Source organism: Equus quagga, chromosome 7 (assembly GCF_021613505.1).
Source record: "Equus quagga isolate Etosha38 chromosome 7, UCLA_HA_Equagga_1.0, whole genome shotgun sequence".
Classification (NCBI taxonomy): domain Eukaryota; kingdom Metazoa; phylum Chordata; class Mammalia; order Perissodactyla; family Equidae; genus Equus; species Equus quagga.
Window position 1 is genome coordinate 1,819,358 of NC_060273.1, and position 19,123 is coordinate 1,838,480.

At 61.2% G+C, this 19,123-nt stretch overlaps 2 protein-coding genes across 5 annotated transcripts; one reads left to right on the top strand and one right to left on the bottom strand.

Moving 5' to 3' along the window:
• Nucleotides 1–542: 542 nt before the first annotated feature.
• Nucleotides 543–5,271, top strand: SYNGR3 (synaptogyrin 3). Its single transcript, XM_046667482.1, has 4 exons — nt 543–738; nt 2,912–3,149; nt 3,610–3,752; nt 3,833–5,271. Exons 1-4 carry the CDS (start codon nt 640–642, stop codon nt 4,040–4,042), a joined length of 690 nt encoding a protein of 229 aa, XP_046523438.1. The 5' UTR covers nt 543–639; the 3' UTR covers nt 4,043–5,271.
• A 2,008-nt stretch (nt 5,272–7,279) lies between these two features.
• On the bottom strand, nt 7,280–19,123 carry ZNF598 (zinc finger protein 598, E3 ubiquitin ligase). 4 transcript variants are annotated; one of them, XM_046668296.1, is made up of 12 exons: nt 18,862–19,123; nt 13,432–13,544; nt 12,586–12,715; nt 12,062–12,273; nt 11,733–11,950; nt 11,177–11,285; nt 10,384–10,631; nt 10,149–10,233; nt 9,276–10,051; nt 8,596–8,746; nt 8,343–8,487; nt 7,281–8,252 (listed from the first exon to the last, which is right to left on the bottom strand). In XM_046668296.1, exons 1-12 carry the CDS (start codon nt 19,078–19,080, stop codon nt 7,899–7,901), a joined length of 2,760 nt encoding a protein of 919 aa, XP_046524252.1. In that variant the 5' UTR covers nt 19,081–19,123; the 3' UTR covers nt 7,281–7,898. The 4 variants fall into 4 exon arrangements, with proteins under 4 accessions (XP_046524254.1, XP_046524252.1, XP_046524251.1 ...); XM_046668295.1 differs by having other exon boundaries at nt 11,168–11,285; XM_046668297.1 differs by having other exon boundaries at nt 7,282–8,252; nt 10,438–10,631; nt 11,168–11,285.

Consider the following 19,123-nt stretch of genomic DNA (forward strand, 5'->3'; position numbering starts at 1 on the left):
CTGTCAGGGAGGCTAGAACCCTCTGAAGGAGAAGCCAGGGGGCAGTGGGTCATGGGAAAGGCCCCAGTAACCTATCTCTGATCCATCAGGGCCAGGGAGCCAGGTTCTCCTTCCATGAGGACTGAAGGGGAGACGCTGGAGCCCTTGGGTCTCAGTTACCCCCTTACTCACAAAAGGGCGCTGCACACACAGCGGGGTCAGGTCCATCTGTCCATCCGCCTGGCTTCAGCGAAGGCTGAGCCCAGTGTCCGCCTGCCCTGCTGACTCCTGACTCTGTGAGGGGCAGTGGGGGACCCAGCCCCTTGCCCCTGCCCCTGCCCCTGCCCCTGACGGGGCCCTGGCTCGTGGTCTCCATCTTGACCCGGGTCATGCAGGTGAGAGTGGAGGGTGGAGGGTGGAAGGTGGGCGGGGCGGAGGGAAGGGAGGGCTCCAGCCCCGCGCTCTTGGACCAGTGGGGGGCCGCGGGCTCGGCCCCGCCCGGCGCGCCCTCGCCACGGCCGGCGCGCGCTCCCGGGAGGCGGCAGCGGCAGCGGCTGCACCAGCATCATCGGCAGCAGCCCCGGGCGGCCTCGGGCGGGGCCGGCCGGACGGACAGACCGACAGAGGGCGCCGGGGGCGCGTGGCCCGCCCGGGCCAGCCATGGAGGGAGCCTCGTTTGGCGCGGGTCGCGCGGGGGCCGCCCTGGACCCCGTGAGCTTCGCGCGGCGGCCCCAGACCCTGCTGCGGGTCGCGTCCTGGGTGAGTGGCCCCAGCCCGGGCTCCAACCCGGCCCCAGCCCCCGCCCCCGCCCCCGCCCCAGAACCGGATCCCGCCTCGCCTCTCATCCCTCGTCCCTCCCCACTGCCCCTCGCCCCTCGCCCCCATCCTCTCCTTGCCGGCCCCTCCCCCTCCGGCCCCAGGTTGGGGTGACGTCACCCGGCTGGGCGCGCCCACCTGCGGGCGGGGGAGGGACCAGCGGCGACCGCCGGGGACCTTGAGAGGTCACCGCCTGCCGCCCCCCAATTCCTCCTCAGGTCTAACTCAATCCCCTTCTTCAGCCCTTGCTCCGTTTTTCCTGTTCTCACGATCTGGAAGCGGGCACAGGGGTGGGACCGGGATTCGCGGAGGGGCTTGGGCACTCAGCTTCACCGCGAGGACGGGACTACGGGGGGGAGCCGAGAGGATCAGGCAGAGCCTCCCCCTGCTTCTCCCGTACAAACATCCTCCAGGCTCCTTCGAAGGGAGCTGGCCCTTCCCAGGCCCCCCAGTTGCAACTGTGAGTTGGAGGGATGCTCTGGGATCCCTCTGGGTGGGGCAGCGGGAAGGGGCTCTGCACTGGAAGGGCTGCCTGGAGGTGGTGCGAGAGGGGAGGATTTGGGGACAGCCTAGCCTGCTGTACAGGGCGTCTCTAGGCCAAGTACTCCTCCTCCCACCCTTCCAGGCAGGAGAGAGGGGAGGGGAGGTGCCGAGTTCTGGGTTTTGTCCAGCCGGTCGCGGCTGCTATCGGCGGCACCTACTCGGCCATCTTCAAGGAGGAGGGTGTCCAGGGTGGGGCATGAGGCCTCGGCCTTCCTGGTGGAGTGACTCTCGCCAGAACGGGAAGCAGGAACCCTACGTTCTGGCCCCAGCTCTGGTCCGACTTGTGCACCACTCTGGGGGTACACGTCCATGTCCTGTGCCTTGGTTGCTCTCTTCACTTGGTCTCTAAGACTACCCGAAAGGGAAAGGAAAGAAATGAAGTTGAAAGTTGAAATTGGAGGTCTTTTTTTTGTTTTAGAAACATAGGGCTGCCCAGAGCTAAAAGAGCAGCATCTAGTTTTAAATGACCGTGGTTCACCTCCTGCCTGCCTTCCAGCCCTATTGGGCACAAGGCTCTGACGTTTGACTGAAGCCCAGAGGTCAATGGTATTGCCTTTGGAGCCCAAACACTTATGGGTGGTATTAATAATTAATCATAGTCACGTGGGGCCGTCATCCCTCAAGTGCCCACCAAGTGCAGAAGGCTGGGTGGCCATTATTTTTCTTTTCCCAACACCCCATGAGCTTTGCCCGTTACTACAGTTGGCATGCTAGGAAACAGGGCTGCACAGCTCCCAAATGCTGAGAGCGGGTTTCACACAGGGCCTGGCTGTCCCTCCACTGCCCCCACTACCCTCCAACCCCTCTCTCCCCGATCCACATCTACCTTCCCTAGCACCCCCTGGCTCAAGGCTAGGAATCGCTGGTTCAGGTGAAGGCTCTTGTTCCCACACTCTAGGGTGGGTCGACACCACAGCCCCATGCGGCACGGAGGCCCCAGCTTAAATGTCAGCCCCAGCTCTTAACAGCAGTGCGACCCTAGACAACTCACTTCACCTGTTGGAGCCCCAATTTCCCCATCTAAAAAGGAAATAAGAACAATGCCACCCTCGTGGCTTTTTGGGAGGATTCTTATGAGGGAACTCATGTAAAGTAGCAGTTTTTTAAAGATTTTTTTATTTTTCCTTTTTTTCCCCAAAGCCCCTGGTACGCAGTTGTATATTTTTAGTTGTGGGTCCTTCTAGCCGTGGCATGTGGGATGCCGCCTAAGCATGGCTTGATGAGCGGTGCCATGTCCGCGCCAGGATCCGACCCGGTGAAACGCTGGGTCGCGGAAGCGCAGCGCGCAAACTTAACCACTCCGCCACAGGGCCAGCCCTAAAGTAGCAGTTTTAAGCACAGTGCTTGGGCATAGTGGATGCTCACTAAATGGTACACGTTGTCCGTAATCACTAAATACCCGAGGGAGGTATGAAGGGAGAGGTACCCGAAGACCCCCAACCCAGATCTGGACCCTGTGCTGCAGGGGAACTCAGGGACAGGCCCAAGGGCACGGGTGCTCGCGGGGGGCAACAGATCTTGGGGCGCGGCCGGGAGGGGGCCCATCGCGGTGAGCGCTGCCCGCCGCCTGCAGGTGTTCTCCATCGCCGTCTTCGGGCCCATTATCAACGAAGGCTACGTGAACGCCGACAGCGGTCCGGAGCTGCGCTGCGTCTTCAACGGGAACGCGGGCGCCTGCCGCTTCGGCGTCGTGCTTGGCCTCGGGGCCTTCCTCGCCTGCGCCGCCTTCCTGCTGCTCGACGTGCGCTTCCAGCAGATCAGCAGCGTCCGCGACCGCCGCCGCGCGGTGCTCCTCGACCTGGGCTTCTCAGGTGGGCGTGGTCAAGTCCGCAGGGGGCGGGGCAGGACGGAGAGGGGGCGGGGCCTGGTAGCGCCTGTGGGCGTCTCGGGGGCGGGGCCGGGCTGGGGGGGGGGGGGGCCTGGTAGGCAGGTGCCTTGGGGTGTCTCGGGGGCGGGGCCGGACAGAGGGGCGGGGCCTGGTAGACAGGTGCCTGTGGGCGTCTCGGGGCCAGGGCCGGGCCGAGATAGGGCGGGGCCTCCGGGCTTCGCGGGGCGGGGCCGGGGCGGGGCCAGGAAGAGGGCGTTGTGATTGTCAGGTGCGTGGAGCGGCACAGGTGCGGGCGAGCCCGGCTTGCTCTGGCCGCAGTGAGGCGCAGCCCGGCGGTGGGCGGGGCTCCCGTGCGGTCTGACGCTCCTTCCCGGCGTGGTTGGGCCGGGCGGGTGCAGCCTCCGGTGCCGCGCCCGCTGACCCGGCCGCTCGCTCGCCCACAGGGCTCTGGTCCTTTCTGTGGTTCGTGGGCTTCTGCTTTCTCACCAACCAGTGGCAGCGCACGGCGCCCGGGCAGGGCACGATGCAGGCGGAAGACGCGGCGCGGGCAGCCATCGCCTTCAGCTTCTTTTCCATCTTCAGCTGGGTGAGTGCGGCCGGCCGGGTAGGGCCGGGGCGGGGCCGGCGGCGGGTCGGCCCTGGCTAATCCCGGGCTCCCCCCCTCAGGCGGCGCTCACCGTGAAGGCCCTGCAGCGGTTCCGCCTGGGCACCGACATGTCGCTCTTTGCCACCGAACAGCTGGGCGCTGGGGCGGGCCAGGGCTACCCCGGTTATCCAGTGGGCAGCGGCGTGGAGGGCACCGAGACCTACCAGAACCCACCCTTCACCGAGACCCTGGACACAAACCCCAAAGGGTACCAGGTGCCCGCCTACTAGTGGCCGGCAGGCCTAGACCAGGGCTCGAAGGCCGCCCCACCGATGTAGGGCCCGGAGTCTCCTGGGAGCTCCCTCAGGTCCTCCTGGCACAGCACCAGGAACAGAGCCAGTGGCCACTGTGGGCTGTCTGGGACCAAGAGAGGGTAGCCCCCAGGGTGCCTGAGCTGTCCCCTGCAAGTTCCTCTATCCCCTTAGTCCCTGGCCCCCAGGCCTGAGGTCCTGAGAGGGGGCAGTACAACCCTGGGCATGTGCCCTCCAGCCTCCAGTGAACCAGCCTGGGTAGGTCCCCTCGTGAGCCAGCCAACCTGGGGCTCACTTGTTCACTCTGGGGTCAGGGGTCCTGCAGCCCTCCATAGCCAGGTGCAGGAGCTGCTCCCGCCCCACCCCCATCCCGTGGCCTGGGGAACATGGCCACTGTTCCCCATCCTGTGTCCTTGTGGGTAGTGATGGTCCTTGCTCCTGTCATGGTGGCTCACCTGTTGGGCCATGCACTCTGTCTGGAGCCTCCCTCCAGTTCCTCTCACAGGCTCACTAGGGTAGCCTGGCCCTGTCGATGTTGTGATTGTGGTCAAGTCTTCAGATTCCACCTTCCAGTTTCCCACAAGCAGCCCCTCTGTCTGCAGCCCCTGCTCCAGCCCCTACCTGCCTTGGCCCAGGCCCCTGCCCAGGTGTGGGTAGTTCTGGCCACGAAGGTACAACATGGCTGTAGGCCTGGGCAGCAGCCCTTCAGTAAGACCTTCCTTGCCTAAGGGGGACTCGGGACACCTGGGTTCCTGGGAGGACAAGCACCACAGGAGTGGCCTAGAAGCTCCATCTGCCCACAGTGCCCCAGAGATGGCCATTCCGTACAAGCCCCTTTACATTGGCTTCCTGGACCAGTCCCTCAACTCCCCACCCTGCACCCCGTTTTAAGGCCCAGCCCGAGGTTGGGGTTCCTGTGTGTAGCTGACTACTCATGCATTGCTCAAAGCTGGCTTTTCACGATATGTCAACACCAAATGCGGTTGCTACATTTCACTCTTACAGACAGACGCCTCCCTCTGGAGTTGCAGTTGAGTGACAACCTGTACATTGTAGCATAGACCAATTACGTGTGGATATTTAAGTGAACATGTTTACAATTTTTGTACATATGGATCTCTCCTTTCCCCTTATGAAAGAACAATCCGTGATTGTGTATTTTCAGTGTCCCAGGTTCCAACTGCAACTTCTTTACAATAAAGACTGTAAGTGAGTTTACCGTGGCCCAGAAGCTCTTGGAGTCATTTCTCCCCTGCCCTTCCTGGTGTCAGGGGTTGGGGTCTGAAGGGCACGGGGTTCAGAATCCAGGAAGGGTCAGGGAGGTGGAGGCCAGGCCCCAGGCCCACGAGCCCCCACCACACCTCATGCTGCTCTAGAACTGCGCTGCTCAGAGCCGCTCTCTGAAACGCTGGGGAGACTCCATCTCTTTTATCTTTCTTATAATAGCAGGAGTACCAAGTACTTCTTATCGGAGCCCATCTTCAGCATTTCTTTCATCAGCCTGTGGACCTAAACCACTCCCACGTTCTTAAAAGACAGTTTTCCTCAGTACTTTGAAGGTATTTCTCTTATCTTTTAGGGTCCCGTACTGCTGACGAGAGAGGTGATCACAGTATGATTTGCAATCCTTTGTAGGTGATCTTTTTGGTGGTAATTTTAGGACTTTTTTCTCTTTAAGCTCTGTTGTGTCTAGATGTGGCTTTTTAAAAACTTATCCTGCTCAGTGCTTGTTTATCTTTCTTTAGTGCTGGCAAAAGCAGTCCTCATTTCTCCAAACGTTCCCCGCTACTCACCACCTCCTGCTCCTGGGACCCTCATCAGGTGTACCAGGCAGCTTCCAGAGCCACAATCCAAGGCCAACTGCCCTGATTTCCCCAGCTTGCTCGTTGACTTTCGAACCCACCTATTGGGATTTTTATCACAGTTTTTCTAAGATTTCTAATTGATTAGTAACATCCTGGTTGAGTGAAGCACAGTTAAGAATCATCTCTGCAGCTGGATGCTGGCTTCGCCACTTTCAAGCTTGGGCATCTTGGGCATCTCTTAACTTGTCTCTGCCTCAGGTTTCCCATCTATAAAAGGAGAATAGTTCCTCCCACGGGGGGGGGGGGGGGGGGGTGGTGGTTAATGTTAACACATGGAACGACTCAGTAGCAGCTGTCACACAGCACTGCTACTTAAGTGTTGCCTATTATTATGGTTCTTGCTTCTTTAGGAGTATTTTCAGTATCATTAATGAGATATCCCATTTTCTAGATTACCTTTCTGTGGGGTTGGTTGTGCTCAGATCTGCAAAGGGCATCAGCTAGGAGGGGCTTATGCTGGGGCAAGCAGGTGGCCTCTACGCAGCTCGATGCAGGGTGAAGAGGGTGAGGACTCGTTTCCTAGGGGCCCTGAGCATGGCCACCACCCAGGGACATGCTCCAGTCCCAGCCACAGGCAGGCAGGCAACACCATCCAGGTCCTCGGCTTTGGGCTGAGGTTCTAGGAAGACATCTCTGTTTGTGCTCATCTAAGGACACTTCCTTTGCCTTACTTGGCTGTGGCTATACGTTTAGTCACGTGCTGCATAACGACATTTCAGTCACCAACACCACGTGTGCGGCAGTGGCCCATCAGTACTCTAGAGCCTGGTGTGCAGCAGGCTATGCCATCTAGGTTTGTAAAGTCAACTCGATGATCTTCACACAGTGACGACATCGCCTAAGGACACATTTCTCAGAACGTATCCCCGTTGTGAAGCGACATGACTGTATGATTTCAACATGTGTCTGGTCCCCTCCCAAAATACTAGATCCAAATAACTAAACACAAATGATTTTCTTACAGTATTTCAGACATGGCCTCCACTGTTTCTAAATGGTTCTTGTTAGAGTTTATCTTCAGCAGCTCTTTCACCAGTCTGTGGATGTGGACTGTGCGTCTGTTATGACTCCCACATTCTGGACGGACAGCTTTACTCAGTGCACGAGTATAGGTCAAGCGTGGCTGCGTCTGTTCCTGGAAGGCTTGGGCAGTGCCAGACCTCCAGGACCGGGGCCCACGGTTGGCTGCCGCTGCCTGTGAGCAGCAAAGCCCTGCTGGCCAGCTCTCCCCACGGGCCTTCCTCCACCCCAGTGCGCACTGGCCAACCGCCTGAGCTGGAGCGTCTGACAATTCTCAGTCGCCCTGGCTGCAGGGTGACCTCAGAAGGCAGAGAAGCTCAGAACACCAGCTCTGTGCATTATTGCAAAATAAATTTATTTGAAGATAAACTGTCTTATAAAAGGTCAGAGGCAATTTGCGATCCCAGATTCAGCTTGTTTCGTAAAAAGATTCAACTTCAAGTAGCACAATTTCTTGTCTGCTTTTAATCCTGAACATTCTTGAATCACGAAACAGCCAACTGTTTACACAACACACTCAACATCTGACTCCAGCAGCAGTGGACCCACAGCTTCCAGCTCGAGGGCCGCAGTGCCATTGCCCTCAGGCTCAGGAGGTCCCAGATCAGGCCGCTGTGGCCACTGGCTCTGACAGCACGGACAGGTCCTGGCATGCTGGCCCTTCCCTCCCCTGGCAGCTTCCAAAAGCATGAGAGTACAAACCAACACTGGCCCGCTGCCGAGGCAGGGGCCTCTGCCCAGTTCCCAGGAGGAAACCGAATGGACTCCTGCATGACGGTGTGCTGATGGGGCAGGGGGGCCTTCCCAGCGACCCCTGGCAGGCTAGCAGGCCGAGGGGCCTGAGCAGGCGGCCTCACCGGGGCCCTACCTGGCTGCCTGGCAGCCCAGGAGGAGGAGGAAGGAGAAAGGAGGCTCATGGGTATGGCAGCTTCTGCCTACACTGGCGGGAGCTACGTGAGGATCCTGGTAATGGCTTGCAGGGAGGGGAAGTCGTCGTCCCGGGCAGCATGCAGCGCCTGGTGGCTGCTGACGTCGCCATGCGCAAGCACCTGCTGGCAGGCGGGGCACACACAGCAGTCTAGGCCCATCTGCCGGGTGCTGGTCTGCCACGCACTCTTCTTGTTCTTCTTGGCCTTGGTGCCAGGAGGCCTCTCGCGGCCGCAGAAGTCTGTGTGCGCGGACAGCAGCTCCTGCTGCTTGGTCGTGTCGGGCAGGAGCACCAGCAGCTCGTTGAAAATCTTCTGGAAGTTCTCCCCGAGCAGGTCCCGGCAGCTCTTGTAATACTGGGCTGCGGAGATCATGCCCTGCCACCCAGAGCCAGACCTGGTCACACCCGGCCCAGGCCTGGGCCCCAGGTCGCCAGGCTGGCCCCCCGAACTCTCGCCCCGCCTGACCTGTCTGAACTCCCCCGAGTGGCTCTTGAACTTGCTGAAGCGGGCCTCATCGCTCTGCAGGAAGTCCTTGATGGACTGGATGAGCTGCAGATTCCTCTCCCGGAAGTTCTCAGGGACCAAGTAGGCCCTTGGCGCAGGGGTCAGCCTGGGTTCAGGGGACGGGAAATGGGGAAGAGGTGGCGGCTTCAGCCTTTGGGGTGCACTCCCTCCCGGTTCCCAGGGGCGCAAGGCCAGGAGGCCCACCCACACTTACACTTTTGTGGTGGTGGTAGTGGTGGGGATGCAGGCCGAGTGGGGGCTGGGCAAGAGGCTGGAGAAGCCAGGGGGTGGCTTGCTGATGGCAGGTACCAAACCTGGTGGAGGTGGGGGTGGAGTGCCCTTCAGGAGCACCACAGTGTTGAAGCCTGTGGGGGTGGCACAGCAAGACCCAGACTGTGGCCCTTGTTGGCTGAGCACAGCCAGGCCTCAGTCCCCCACTTCCCACAGGTTGCCCAGCTCAGCCAGGTCAGGCTTCGTCCCTAGGCCACACCTCCCCTGCACAGCAGATCCAGGGCCTAGGGATGCCAAGAGCCAGCACACTGGCTGCACTCCCTCACAGCAAATCCTGGCCTAAATTAACTCATGTGCCCCCATCTTGAGGGGCACTAGGACTGCCTTGTTTTATAGGGAGGAAAGGGACACAAAGAGGTTAAGTGGCAGACCATGGTCACACCGTTCACACATCGTGGCACCTGCATCCAAACTTGGACACTAGGCTTTCGAGGCAGCTAGAAACCACCACAGAGGCTCACCTCTCCCCATGTGCAGACCTGTGACTGCCCTGCACCCCACAACCTCAGGCTGTGTTCCTCTCGGGCCCAGAAGCTCTAGCCCAACTCTGCGACCCTGGCCCCTTCCAGATGCCCAAAGCAGGCCCAAGCCAGGTGTACGTACCTGGGGGAGGGGGCATCCTGGGTGGGCAGGGGCCGCCAAGTGCTGGGAAGTCTTCCTGGGGTGTGGGGCAGGGGAGGGGCCCCAGGGGCCGCGGGAGCCCAGGGGGTTCCTTAGGGATGTTCCGAGCCGGTGCCGGCCCCTCTGTGTGTCCATTGACGATGACAGCAACTGGCCCCTCAGCTCTACCCGTGGGGGCCTGCTCACCTCCAGGGGGCCTGTCTTTGTCAGGGGGCAGTGGTGGGGGTGGTGTGGCACCCGGCTTCTCGGAGCCCACCTTCTTCTTCTTGCCGACCTTGGTGACGGTCTGGGTGGAGGCCAGTGCCAGCAGGGAGGAGACGGCGACCGTGGTGGGCACGCTGCGCAGCTCCTGGGTGGTGCGGCCGGCATGGCCGTCCTCCTCCCCATCCTCCTCCTCCTCTACGGGAGGTGGCCCGCCTTTCTTGCCACCCTTGCCCCCCTTCCCAGCTTTTCTGGGGGGCTGGCTGCTCCCGCTGGCAGCCTGGGCCCCTAGGGTGGGATGTGCCACCTTCTTGCTACTGCTGCTGTTCCAAGCAGAGATGAGGCTGGTGGGGGCAGTGCTGGGCTTGGAGGCAGAGGACACCAAGGCAGGGAAGTCGTCCTCCTGGAAGGTGCTCCTGCCCCTGGTGGGAACAGGGTACACCAGTGCCAGCCCCACAGGGCCCAGGGCTGCCGCCGCAGAGCAAGAAGAGGAAGTGGAGGCACAGAGACTGGGGAAGTCTTCGTCCTTGAGCTCTGAAGTCGGGGGTGGGAGGGTGCTGAGCCCGGGGACAGGAGAAGAGTCAGTGACCTTGGCCTGCCCCACACCCACCCCCCAGGATCCCTGCACCCTCACCCCAGCTCGTGCATGTGTACCTCGGAAGTGTGGCCCCTGAGGCCAGGCTGTTTGCTGGGAAGGCCTCTTGGCTTACAGGACCATTTGCTGTGGCTTCCTTGGGAACTACAAGATGCCAAAAGACCCTCTGTCAGGGCCGACCAGGGTGGGAACAGACCCTTTGGGGTGACCAGGCAGAGTATGGATTCTTGTTGACCTCAAGGGTGGGGCCCGGCCAGTCCCAGGCACCTTGCTCGTCAGGAACCTCTCTCTCACCTCCCAGGTGCTTCGAGGCCTGGGCAGAACTGCCTGCAGGCAGGGTCTGCTCACCCGGGCCTTCGCCTTGAGTCCGGGGTGGGCGCCGGGGGCCACGGGGCTCCTCGGTCCCTCGTGCCCCTGCCTCCTCCTTCTTGAGCCTGCCACCCTCTTCTCGGTCCTCGCTCCTACGTGCCTCCTGCTGCTGCTGCTGCTGTGCGGCCACTGAGGCCCGGATGGCAGCCGCCACTTCTCGGTCCTCTTCTTCCCTGGGATGGGGAGGACTTCAGGCTGGGCAAGGCTCAGGACTACAGTGGTGTGCAAGGCGAGGGGCCTTGCCCCTGGGAAGACTGGACACCAGGAGGCTGCCAGGAGCCAGGCCTGCGGCCAGCAGAGGGCGCTGTGGAGGCAGCAGGACACAACGGCCTGCCAGCCTCGGGCTGTGGCTCCCTGGGCAGCACCTGGGCCCAGGGTTCTGAGAGAGCATCTGGGGTCCACCCCCAACCTGAGTGTGTGCCTGCCACACCGGTGCTTCAGGACACAACTGCTCTGAACCCCCAAGTGACACACACCCTTCTCACTCGCCCCAACCCGCAGGGTCCTGGCGTCTCTGGTGGAAATTAGAAGGAAGAGGAAACTCCTGCTCGCTGGGGACACTGAACAGACCCTGCTGCCATGCCCAGGACACCAGATGCCAGAAGGCCAAAGTCCCCTGACCCCTGTGACTGTTCCCCGCCAGCTGCCGGCCACTGCCACCGCATCAGGCGGTGCCAGGAGAATGTCAGTGGCATGCAAATCCTCCCACCTTTTGTACCTCCAGCTTCCTCGGCGGCTCTGCTGGGCTCCGCGACCGCTAGCCCGGCCCACGCGGCCCTGGCGGTTGTACCTGTCCACCTCCTCGTAGTCCTCGCCACCGACGACCCCTGTGGCCAGCACACAGCCTGTTATGGGCCCGGGCCATCCCGAGGCCAGTGCTCTGGCATCAAGAGCAGCGGTTCCCCAGCCCCCCGCAGCATGTGAGCTGGGGGACAGGCTCAGATACCTCATGGCCTCCACAGCCTGGGCACCAGTCAGAGCATGAAGTGGGCTGGGAGAGGGGCCTGGGCTGGCAGGCCCACACAGAGCAGGCACTCAGTAATGCTCCTGACCCCTGAGGGCCCCAGAACAGCAGATTCAAGACACCACAGAGCTGGCTGGAGCAGAGAGCTCCCTGTAGTCGTAGTGTGCTCAAGCGCTCGAGGCTTGTCCCATGGGCGAAGAGACGAGGGTCAGCAGGTGTGTCCCTTCTCCCCGCTGACACAACAGGGGGCAGATCAGGACCTAGGTCTGAGGCCTCCAGAGCAGGGCACTGGGCTGGAGGCCTTGCTCACCCTCGTTCCGGCGAGAGTGCCGTGGCGTGTAGCTGAACTGCAGGTCAATCTGGCGGTTCTGGCGGGCCTCGGCTCGGCTCCGGCTGTGGCAGGCTGTTCTGTGCGCCTTGAGGTCGATCTCCGTGCGGAAGGCATGGGTGAACTGTTCAGTGCTGCAGCGGCCCTCCTCGCACAGGAAGTGCTTCTCCCGAAAGTGCTCGCGCAGGTAGGCGTAGTCACTGGCAGAGGCGGGGTGTCAGCAGGTGTTGTTGGCCCCACCACTCCAACCAGCAGCCTGTGCCCAGCCCACTTGGGGTGTCCTGGGGGTCCCCTGTGCCGCCCGCACCCACCTGTAGTAGTCTTGGGCCCCATCCGAGTCACAGAAATGGCAGAAGTAGTGGTCACGGCGTAGGTGCTTGAGCAGCTCGTCGTTGTCCAGGTAGCGCTCGTCGCAGAACTTACAGAGCGGGTGCCCACGGTGCGATGTGTCGTCAGGGTCCCCCTGCATGCGGTGCCGTGCCAGGTCCTTGCGCGAGTACCACTTGCGCTCATATGTGAAGATCTGCAGGGAACAGGGGGCTGGGCACATGGTGGTGGCTCCCAGGCCTCCCAGTCCTCCCCACTGCCCAAGAACAGAGAAGGATCCTGGGGTGCCCTTCTGCCCCAGAGCCCCCAGACCAGGAGCCCCTCCCTGCCGAGGCAGTGTGCAACCTGTCCAGGGTCAGTGACAGCAACAAACCCCTCACAGCTGTTTGACTGAGCCCCCTGCTCCCAAACCACCCCGTCTACAGGGCCTGGCCACTATCTACCACTGCCCAGGGCTCTGCTTGGGTCCCCGAGAGCCTCAGGCAGGTGCTGTGGGGGTGGGGCGCACCTTGAGGTGTTTGAGGCACAGCTTGCAGCAGAAGAGCTCATGCTGCTTCCGCATGTGCTGCTCCAGGTCCCCAAAGAGACCGAAAGGTGGCAACTCAGGGCACCGTGGGCACTCGTGCTGCAGCAGCTGCCTGGGGAGACACCAGGAGCCCCCAGGGGCATTCAGCATCACTGTCCACAGCAAGCACTGGTGCCTCCCCACGGCCCCTGGCTCCACACCCCTGCAGACATGGAAGCAGGAGCCAGGAGGACAGGCACTCCCACCCGTGTCCTCCATCACTTCAGCCACTGAGTCAGGTAGTGCTGGGCCCGGGGCCACATGATGGGGCGGGTCCATGATCCAGGAGACTAACCCTGTGTCAGGTGGACATGATGACTGAGGCCAGACAGGGGACGGAGGTTAACAGCCTAGGTTCTAGCCGAGCCAGGGGGCCACCCCTCACCTGGAGGATGAGAACTACCCCCATAACAGCTGTACCCCTTTATGGGGTTTTCCCACTATGGGCTAAGAGCCTGACTTGCAGGAGCTCGCATGCACCTCAGAGAGCCCCAGAAAGCAGGTGCTGTGTGCCACACTAGGAGTGCTCCCCTGAATTCCCCCCACCCCGTCTCTATCACCACCCTAGGAGCAATGCTGTGCGCATCCCCCGTTACAGGAGAGGGAACCGAGGACAGGAACGCAGCTACCTGGCCCTGATGTTTATGCCACACCAAGTGCCTCCACCCACCTGAGGATTGTGAGGAGCACAGGAGGTGATGGGGATGCGCCTGTCCCCACCACAAAGTGCCCGCAGACACAGGCTGGCTGCAGACCCTCGGAATCCCGGGCTGAGGATTCCTTTCTCACCTGTACAAGGCAAACACTTTCCCATCAGCAAAGTAGATGTCATACTTCTTCTCGTGTTGCAGCTGGTGGATGGGGATGGTGGCAAAGGCGGGAAGCTTCTTCCCGAAGACCACCTGGAACCGAAAGTAAGAGGGACTGGTGAGCAGGGCTGTGGACACCCACTGGAGGATGCCGTCAGGCTAAGGAGAAAGGGAGGTATTCAGGGTCCCTCCTGGGAGGCCTGAGGCAGGCCTCAGCAGGCAGCCCCCTCCACTGCCCTGGGCTAGCCCAGGCTGCCTCCTCTTTACTGGCATCCACCCACCTGGGGGTGCCAGGACAGAGATACAACGCCAGGCCTCACCACCAGGGGGCGGCTGGCTCCCACTCATCCACAGCCAAACCCACACCTGCTGACAGATGATGCCACCCCAGGGGCAGTGACCCCCAAGGGCAGTGACAGGGACCAAATGACCCTGCAAACCAGTGCTTCATCACATGGATGTTGAGCACAGGACAGCTTTCACAGGGAGAGAGGAGAGACGCAGTCCAAGAAGCAGCTAAGGAAATAACTAACGCTGACAGGCCAGGACGAGTCAGGTGACCATGCATCAAGGCCAGGCCACCCTCCATCCACCCATGATGTTTCCATGATGCCACAGGAGAGGGGCTCCCCCAAAGGACTCGGTCACAGCCCCTGGCCGCTCTCCGTCAGCTTCCTGCCTGTTACCCGGGCTGTGTGTGGGTGCCCGACGAGCTGGTGTGCCTCAGCAGGGGCCGTTCTCAGGGGTCTCTGCACTCTCAGGGAAGGCCTGCTGGGCCTGGCGGCCTGCTCTGCCCCTCCACAGACCCCGGCACTGTATGATGACAAACTCCTTGCCCCAGCACCCTCAGCATGGCTCCTGGGGCCCTCTTACAGGCTCAGGCCTCCCCTCTGAACCAACAAGGGCACTGCACCCTCGTCCTACAGCCCCATTCTCTCTGGCCCCACTCTCCTCCCTCAGATCAAGACCACACTGGCCCATCACCTCCTCTCTTTTCCCCTTCCCAGTCCACCAGTGTCCTCCTAGCCTGGAGCTGGTCACTTGCCTTAGCTCAGAGCCCTCACCAGCATACCCGGGGGACATTGTCACCTTGGGAAAGGTCATGTCAAGGTCATCCCTGTTATATTTAGGCTGAGCTAAGGAAGATGTCTGGGATCAGAATGGTCATGAACTCGGGAACGCGTAGGACTGGGTGGGGAGAGTGGGTGGTCATACTGTCCCCCTGCAGCAGGGTAGTTCAAACTGGCTCCCTGGGGCGAGGGGGAGGGGATCTGAGGGAAGAGGAGCTGACACCCAAGTCTGCCCCCACAGGAGCCCAGGGGAGGTGTCAGGGTCCAGTCGCACCCATTCTGGGGGGCCGTGGGGATGAATAGCACCCCAACAGGCCTTTCTCCCCTTTGTTGTCACATCTGGCAAGGCTTGGCAGGATGAACGTGGCCACCTGCCACATGCTGAGCTTGAGCTCTGGTGGACACCTCATCCTAGCTGCGCTCCCATGACCTGTCTTCAAAGAGGAGTGGCAGCTCCGCCTCTACACCCCCTCCCCCAGCTTTCTCCCCAGGCTTCACCTGGCCTCTTCCCATGGAATCTGCCCTCCAAGGGCAAGCCCATGCCTAGCCCTGCCTTCCAACCACTCCCAAAGGTGCCTCTCCAGCCCAGACCCCAGTTCCTACTGCCTTCTGCCTGAGGATAACAGAGATGACCTGGGGGTGAAGGGCCATGAGCTGCTCAGGATGCTGCTGGAAGAGCACAGAGCGCAAAGTCTCTTGTGGAACTGACTGCCGGGACTCAGCATCCTAGCTCCGCTGAGGCAACACAAGGTGGCAGATTTGGGAGTCCCAGCATCTGCCTGCGAGGGAACCTCCCAGGCTGCCAAAAAGCATCTGAGTCCAACAAACTCAGCAGAGGAATGACTTCCTTTCCCAGAGGAAACCCGCTCCGGGACGCCACCATCACTACCACCTCACCCCGCTCGGGTGCCCTCCTCTCAAATGTCTCTCTGATCCACCACAGTGGGTGTCTCCTCAGGCTGCAGGCACCCTCGCCCTGAACAGAGGTAGGGTATGGGTCTCAAGAACGAGTGCCTGGCTGCTTCGGTGGGGTGTCTGACCCTCTTGAGCAGTTTGGTGGGGCAGCCCAGGCTAGGCACACCTGAGCCAGGCCAGGAGAAGGGGGACACTGGGATGGCTGAGGAAGGGCCTGGAACCACAGGAAGAGGCTTGGGAAAGAGGTTTAGGAAAGGAAAGTGGCCGTGGACATGCAGGCTCAAAGCTGGCTTTGTTTGAGAATGAGGGTGAGTGGGTTTGGAGCCAGGGCGCGGAAGTAGTGAAGTAGAGACCAGGACTGGAGCACCCCCAGGCCTGTACCAGAGGCCGGCGATGAGCAGACAATGCAGGAATGACAGGGCAGCCTGAGTCCCTGCCCCTAGCAGAGGGTGAGGCAAGCGGCAAGACCAAGCGGCTGGACAAAGATGCGGGTGTGGCAGCTCAGTTAGGGATGGGCAGGAACCCACCAGGGGTCCAACTAGTATGGCCTGAGACCCACCCACCCCGGTGATCACCCTGATGAGAAGGATCACAGGTCTGAGGACAGAGACACAGGCCAGGCCTAGACACTGGAGGATGGACCATCCTCGGTAGCCACTGGGTGCGTCAGGCAGTAAATGACCAAGGGGGAAAGGGCGCTCCTGGGTAGGCCCCAGGATGGCCAGGCCAGTCCCTGAGGAGAGTGAGAGGGAGACCGAGGTGACAGAGCCCCTTTCGGGCCCCCCACAGAGACGAGTGTGAGTTTCTGCCTGAGGCCTCACTGCTCCCCACTCCCGGTATGCAGCGGGCACTCATGAAGAGTGAGTGTGTGAGAGGAGGGTGGTGCCAGCAAGAGTGAGCTGGATGGTGAGGGGTGGGCCTGGGGCAGGGGAAGGAATACGGGGTGGGAGCCTGGGGGTCACCCCACCTAGAGTATAGGAACCCAGATGAGGACAGAGCAGGGCCGATCTTAGAGGAGGGGGGCGAGGACCAGGGTGGTGGGGACGGGGCACTGACAACAGAAAGGCATGACCTGAGTCAGCAGGCACCACATCCTGACCTGCCTCAGCCTCGTCTCCCACTTCCTGCCCGTGAAATGGGGGGTGGGCTGCAGTAGGTGGCCTGCAGGGCCCCCCCAGCTCAGACACATCTCACTTTGTACAGCAGCCACATCAAGCCTCTTCAGCATCACTGGGGATCAGAGCAAGGTGGAGAGCAAGACGAGAATCAACTTTCAGAAGAAAGTGGCCTATGGGAAAGATGTGACGAGGTAAGAGGAGATGGGAACCTGGGGACCTGCCATCAGTCTCCACCAGCAACACATGCCCTGAGACCAGCGACTCCACTGCCCATCCGCTGGGAGCCTGCCTCGGCCTCCACCCTGAGCACCTGCCAGGGAATCTAGATTGATCTGGCTCCTGGCCTGACCAGCAGCTGCAGGGCTGTTCTGCTTGTCCCAACGCCTGCCCCTGTGGGCCAGCACAGGGAGACACTCAGTCAAGGTGTAGGAATTAACCAGCAAACGGAACTGGCCTGTTCCACACAGCATCTTAGCACGCTTTCCTCCCAATTTTCTACAAAGACTTAGTCCCATAAGGGATGGCAGAACAGAGGCAGGGTTCAGGGACTGGGTCACCGTGGGATTTTTGAGCAGGCATGGGACACAGGACATATTCAGAGGACAGTGGAGGACTCCGCAGGGGAACAGGAAACGCTAGGGTGGAGCCGCAAGTCCAAGAGTGGGAGGGCAGCAGGACGAACGGAGACGTGCATCATCTCCTCAAACTTCCCAGGACACCCTCCTACTGCCCAGCAACATGGGGCAGGCCCGAGAGGAAGGCCAGACTTGGCCATGGGCACCCGATTCCAAACCACACCCCAGCTGGAACCTGCTGACAGCTCGTGTCAACACCCCCTTGCCTCAGAGCACTTGGAGGGTGTGGGACCCACACGCAGTGACAGAGGCCAGACGCTGGCCGTAGATGCCACACACAGGGGTCTGCTGGCTTCCTGAGTGAGACCTGTGGTGCCCTGGGCTGGAGGCTCTGCAGCACCTTCCTTCTTGGAAGGAAGCTACAGGTGTGCTGGGAAACCTGGCCGTTCTGGAGTTACGTCATGTCATGAAAGATGGGTCAGTCATGCCATGAAAGACTGGTCGGCAAGGCAGGCTCTGGCAAAGCTAGGAGGTGCCCTCTGAGTAAGCCGCAGGCCCAAGGTTTTTCCGGCTATTTCCACACCCCAGATCTCTCCCGGGTCCAGGGCTACCTCTGTCCACCCCATTACAGACTGACAGCATCTCCAAGTGTCTTTTTTCCAGTAAGGTACAGAGTAGGTGCCCACGGAGTGCTCTTGGGATTACAGCATCTCCTTGGCTCCTTTAACATAATGGTCTACTTTTAAAAAAGAAAAATGAAGAAATCTATCCCTCAACAATGCCATTTCTGCATCACTTCTAGGAAGAGGAAAGTCAGATTCTCTGGCAGATGTCGCCAGCTGAAGATTTGCATGAACAAACCAGAGGAATTCCTCAGCGTTGGAAGCAAACATCTCAAAGCACAGCAAACCAAGGGAGCTCTGGCTAGGTGCTCTTAGCAAGCAGCTGGCGTTGGGAGAGGGGAGGAAAGCTCCAGGTGCCCCCTGACCCTTCCAGGGATTCCAAGTCTGGACAGATGAGAAACAGTTCCCCCTTCACTCTGGAGCTGAGCCCCCGAGTCAGAAGTGGCAAGAAGGAGGAAAACTCAGTAGCACTTTTCTCTCCAGCCACCAAGCGCCCTGTAGAGACCTCAATGGTTCTGCCTTCCCTCTGGTGGGCAGGTCTGAGTACCTCTACCACTCCATAGATGAAAACGCCAGTCTCAGAAGGAAGTTTGCTCCAAGTCACCCAGGGGAGCCCAGAAAGGCAGCTGGGCTGGAAATGCCCAGTTTGACCCTCTGCTTCCAAGACAGATTGCCTCTAGACATGCCCCTTACCCTGTCTCATCCAACAGAGCGGAGACCTCTGAGAATTAAACTCCCAAAGACGAGCAGGTCGAGGAGTTCTGGCTCTGATCATGCCCCTTCCTGTGGCCTGGCAAGAATTCCCAGGACACAGGAGGAAAGTCCCCAGGCTCTGTCCCCACAGGGACCGATCCCTCTGCCACCCAGCTCGGCCACCTCCTGCCTGGCGCCCCCAGATGCCCCACAATCTGCCCCACGGGCGGGACCCGACCACGGGTGGCCCCGCCAGGCCTCATTTTTGGAAGCTGGCGCTGCCAGGCCCGCGGCCGGACACCAGGAAGGCAAAGTCCCTTTCCGGCCACCGGGTGCCTCGCCGCCCCGGGGCCGCCCTGCCCGGCCGCGCCCCCGCCCCGGCGCCCCGAACGCGCGGCCCGGCCGGCGCGGCGCACCTGGCGCAGCTCCTCGCGGCACACGGCGCAGTAGCGCTGCTCGCACAGCACCCGCATCTTGGTGGAGCAGCGGTAGCACACCGGGTGGTCGCAGCGGCCCAGCGCCGTAGCCTCCAGGTCCCCGCAGCACAGCACGCAGCTCCCGCCGCCCCGTTCGGGCACCGCCGCCGCAGCCTCCAGGGCCGCGCGCCGCCCCTCGGTGCCCGCCGCCGCCGCCATGGTCCGGGCTCCCGGCCCCTCCCGGCCGGCGCGGCGCGGCGCG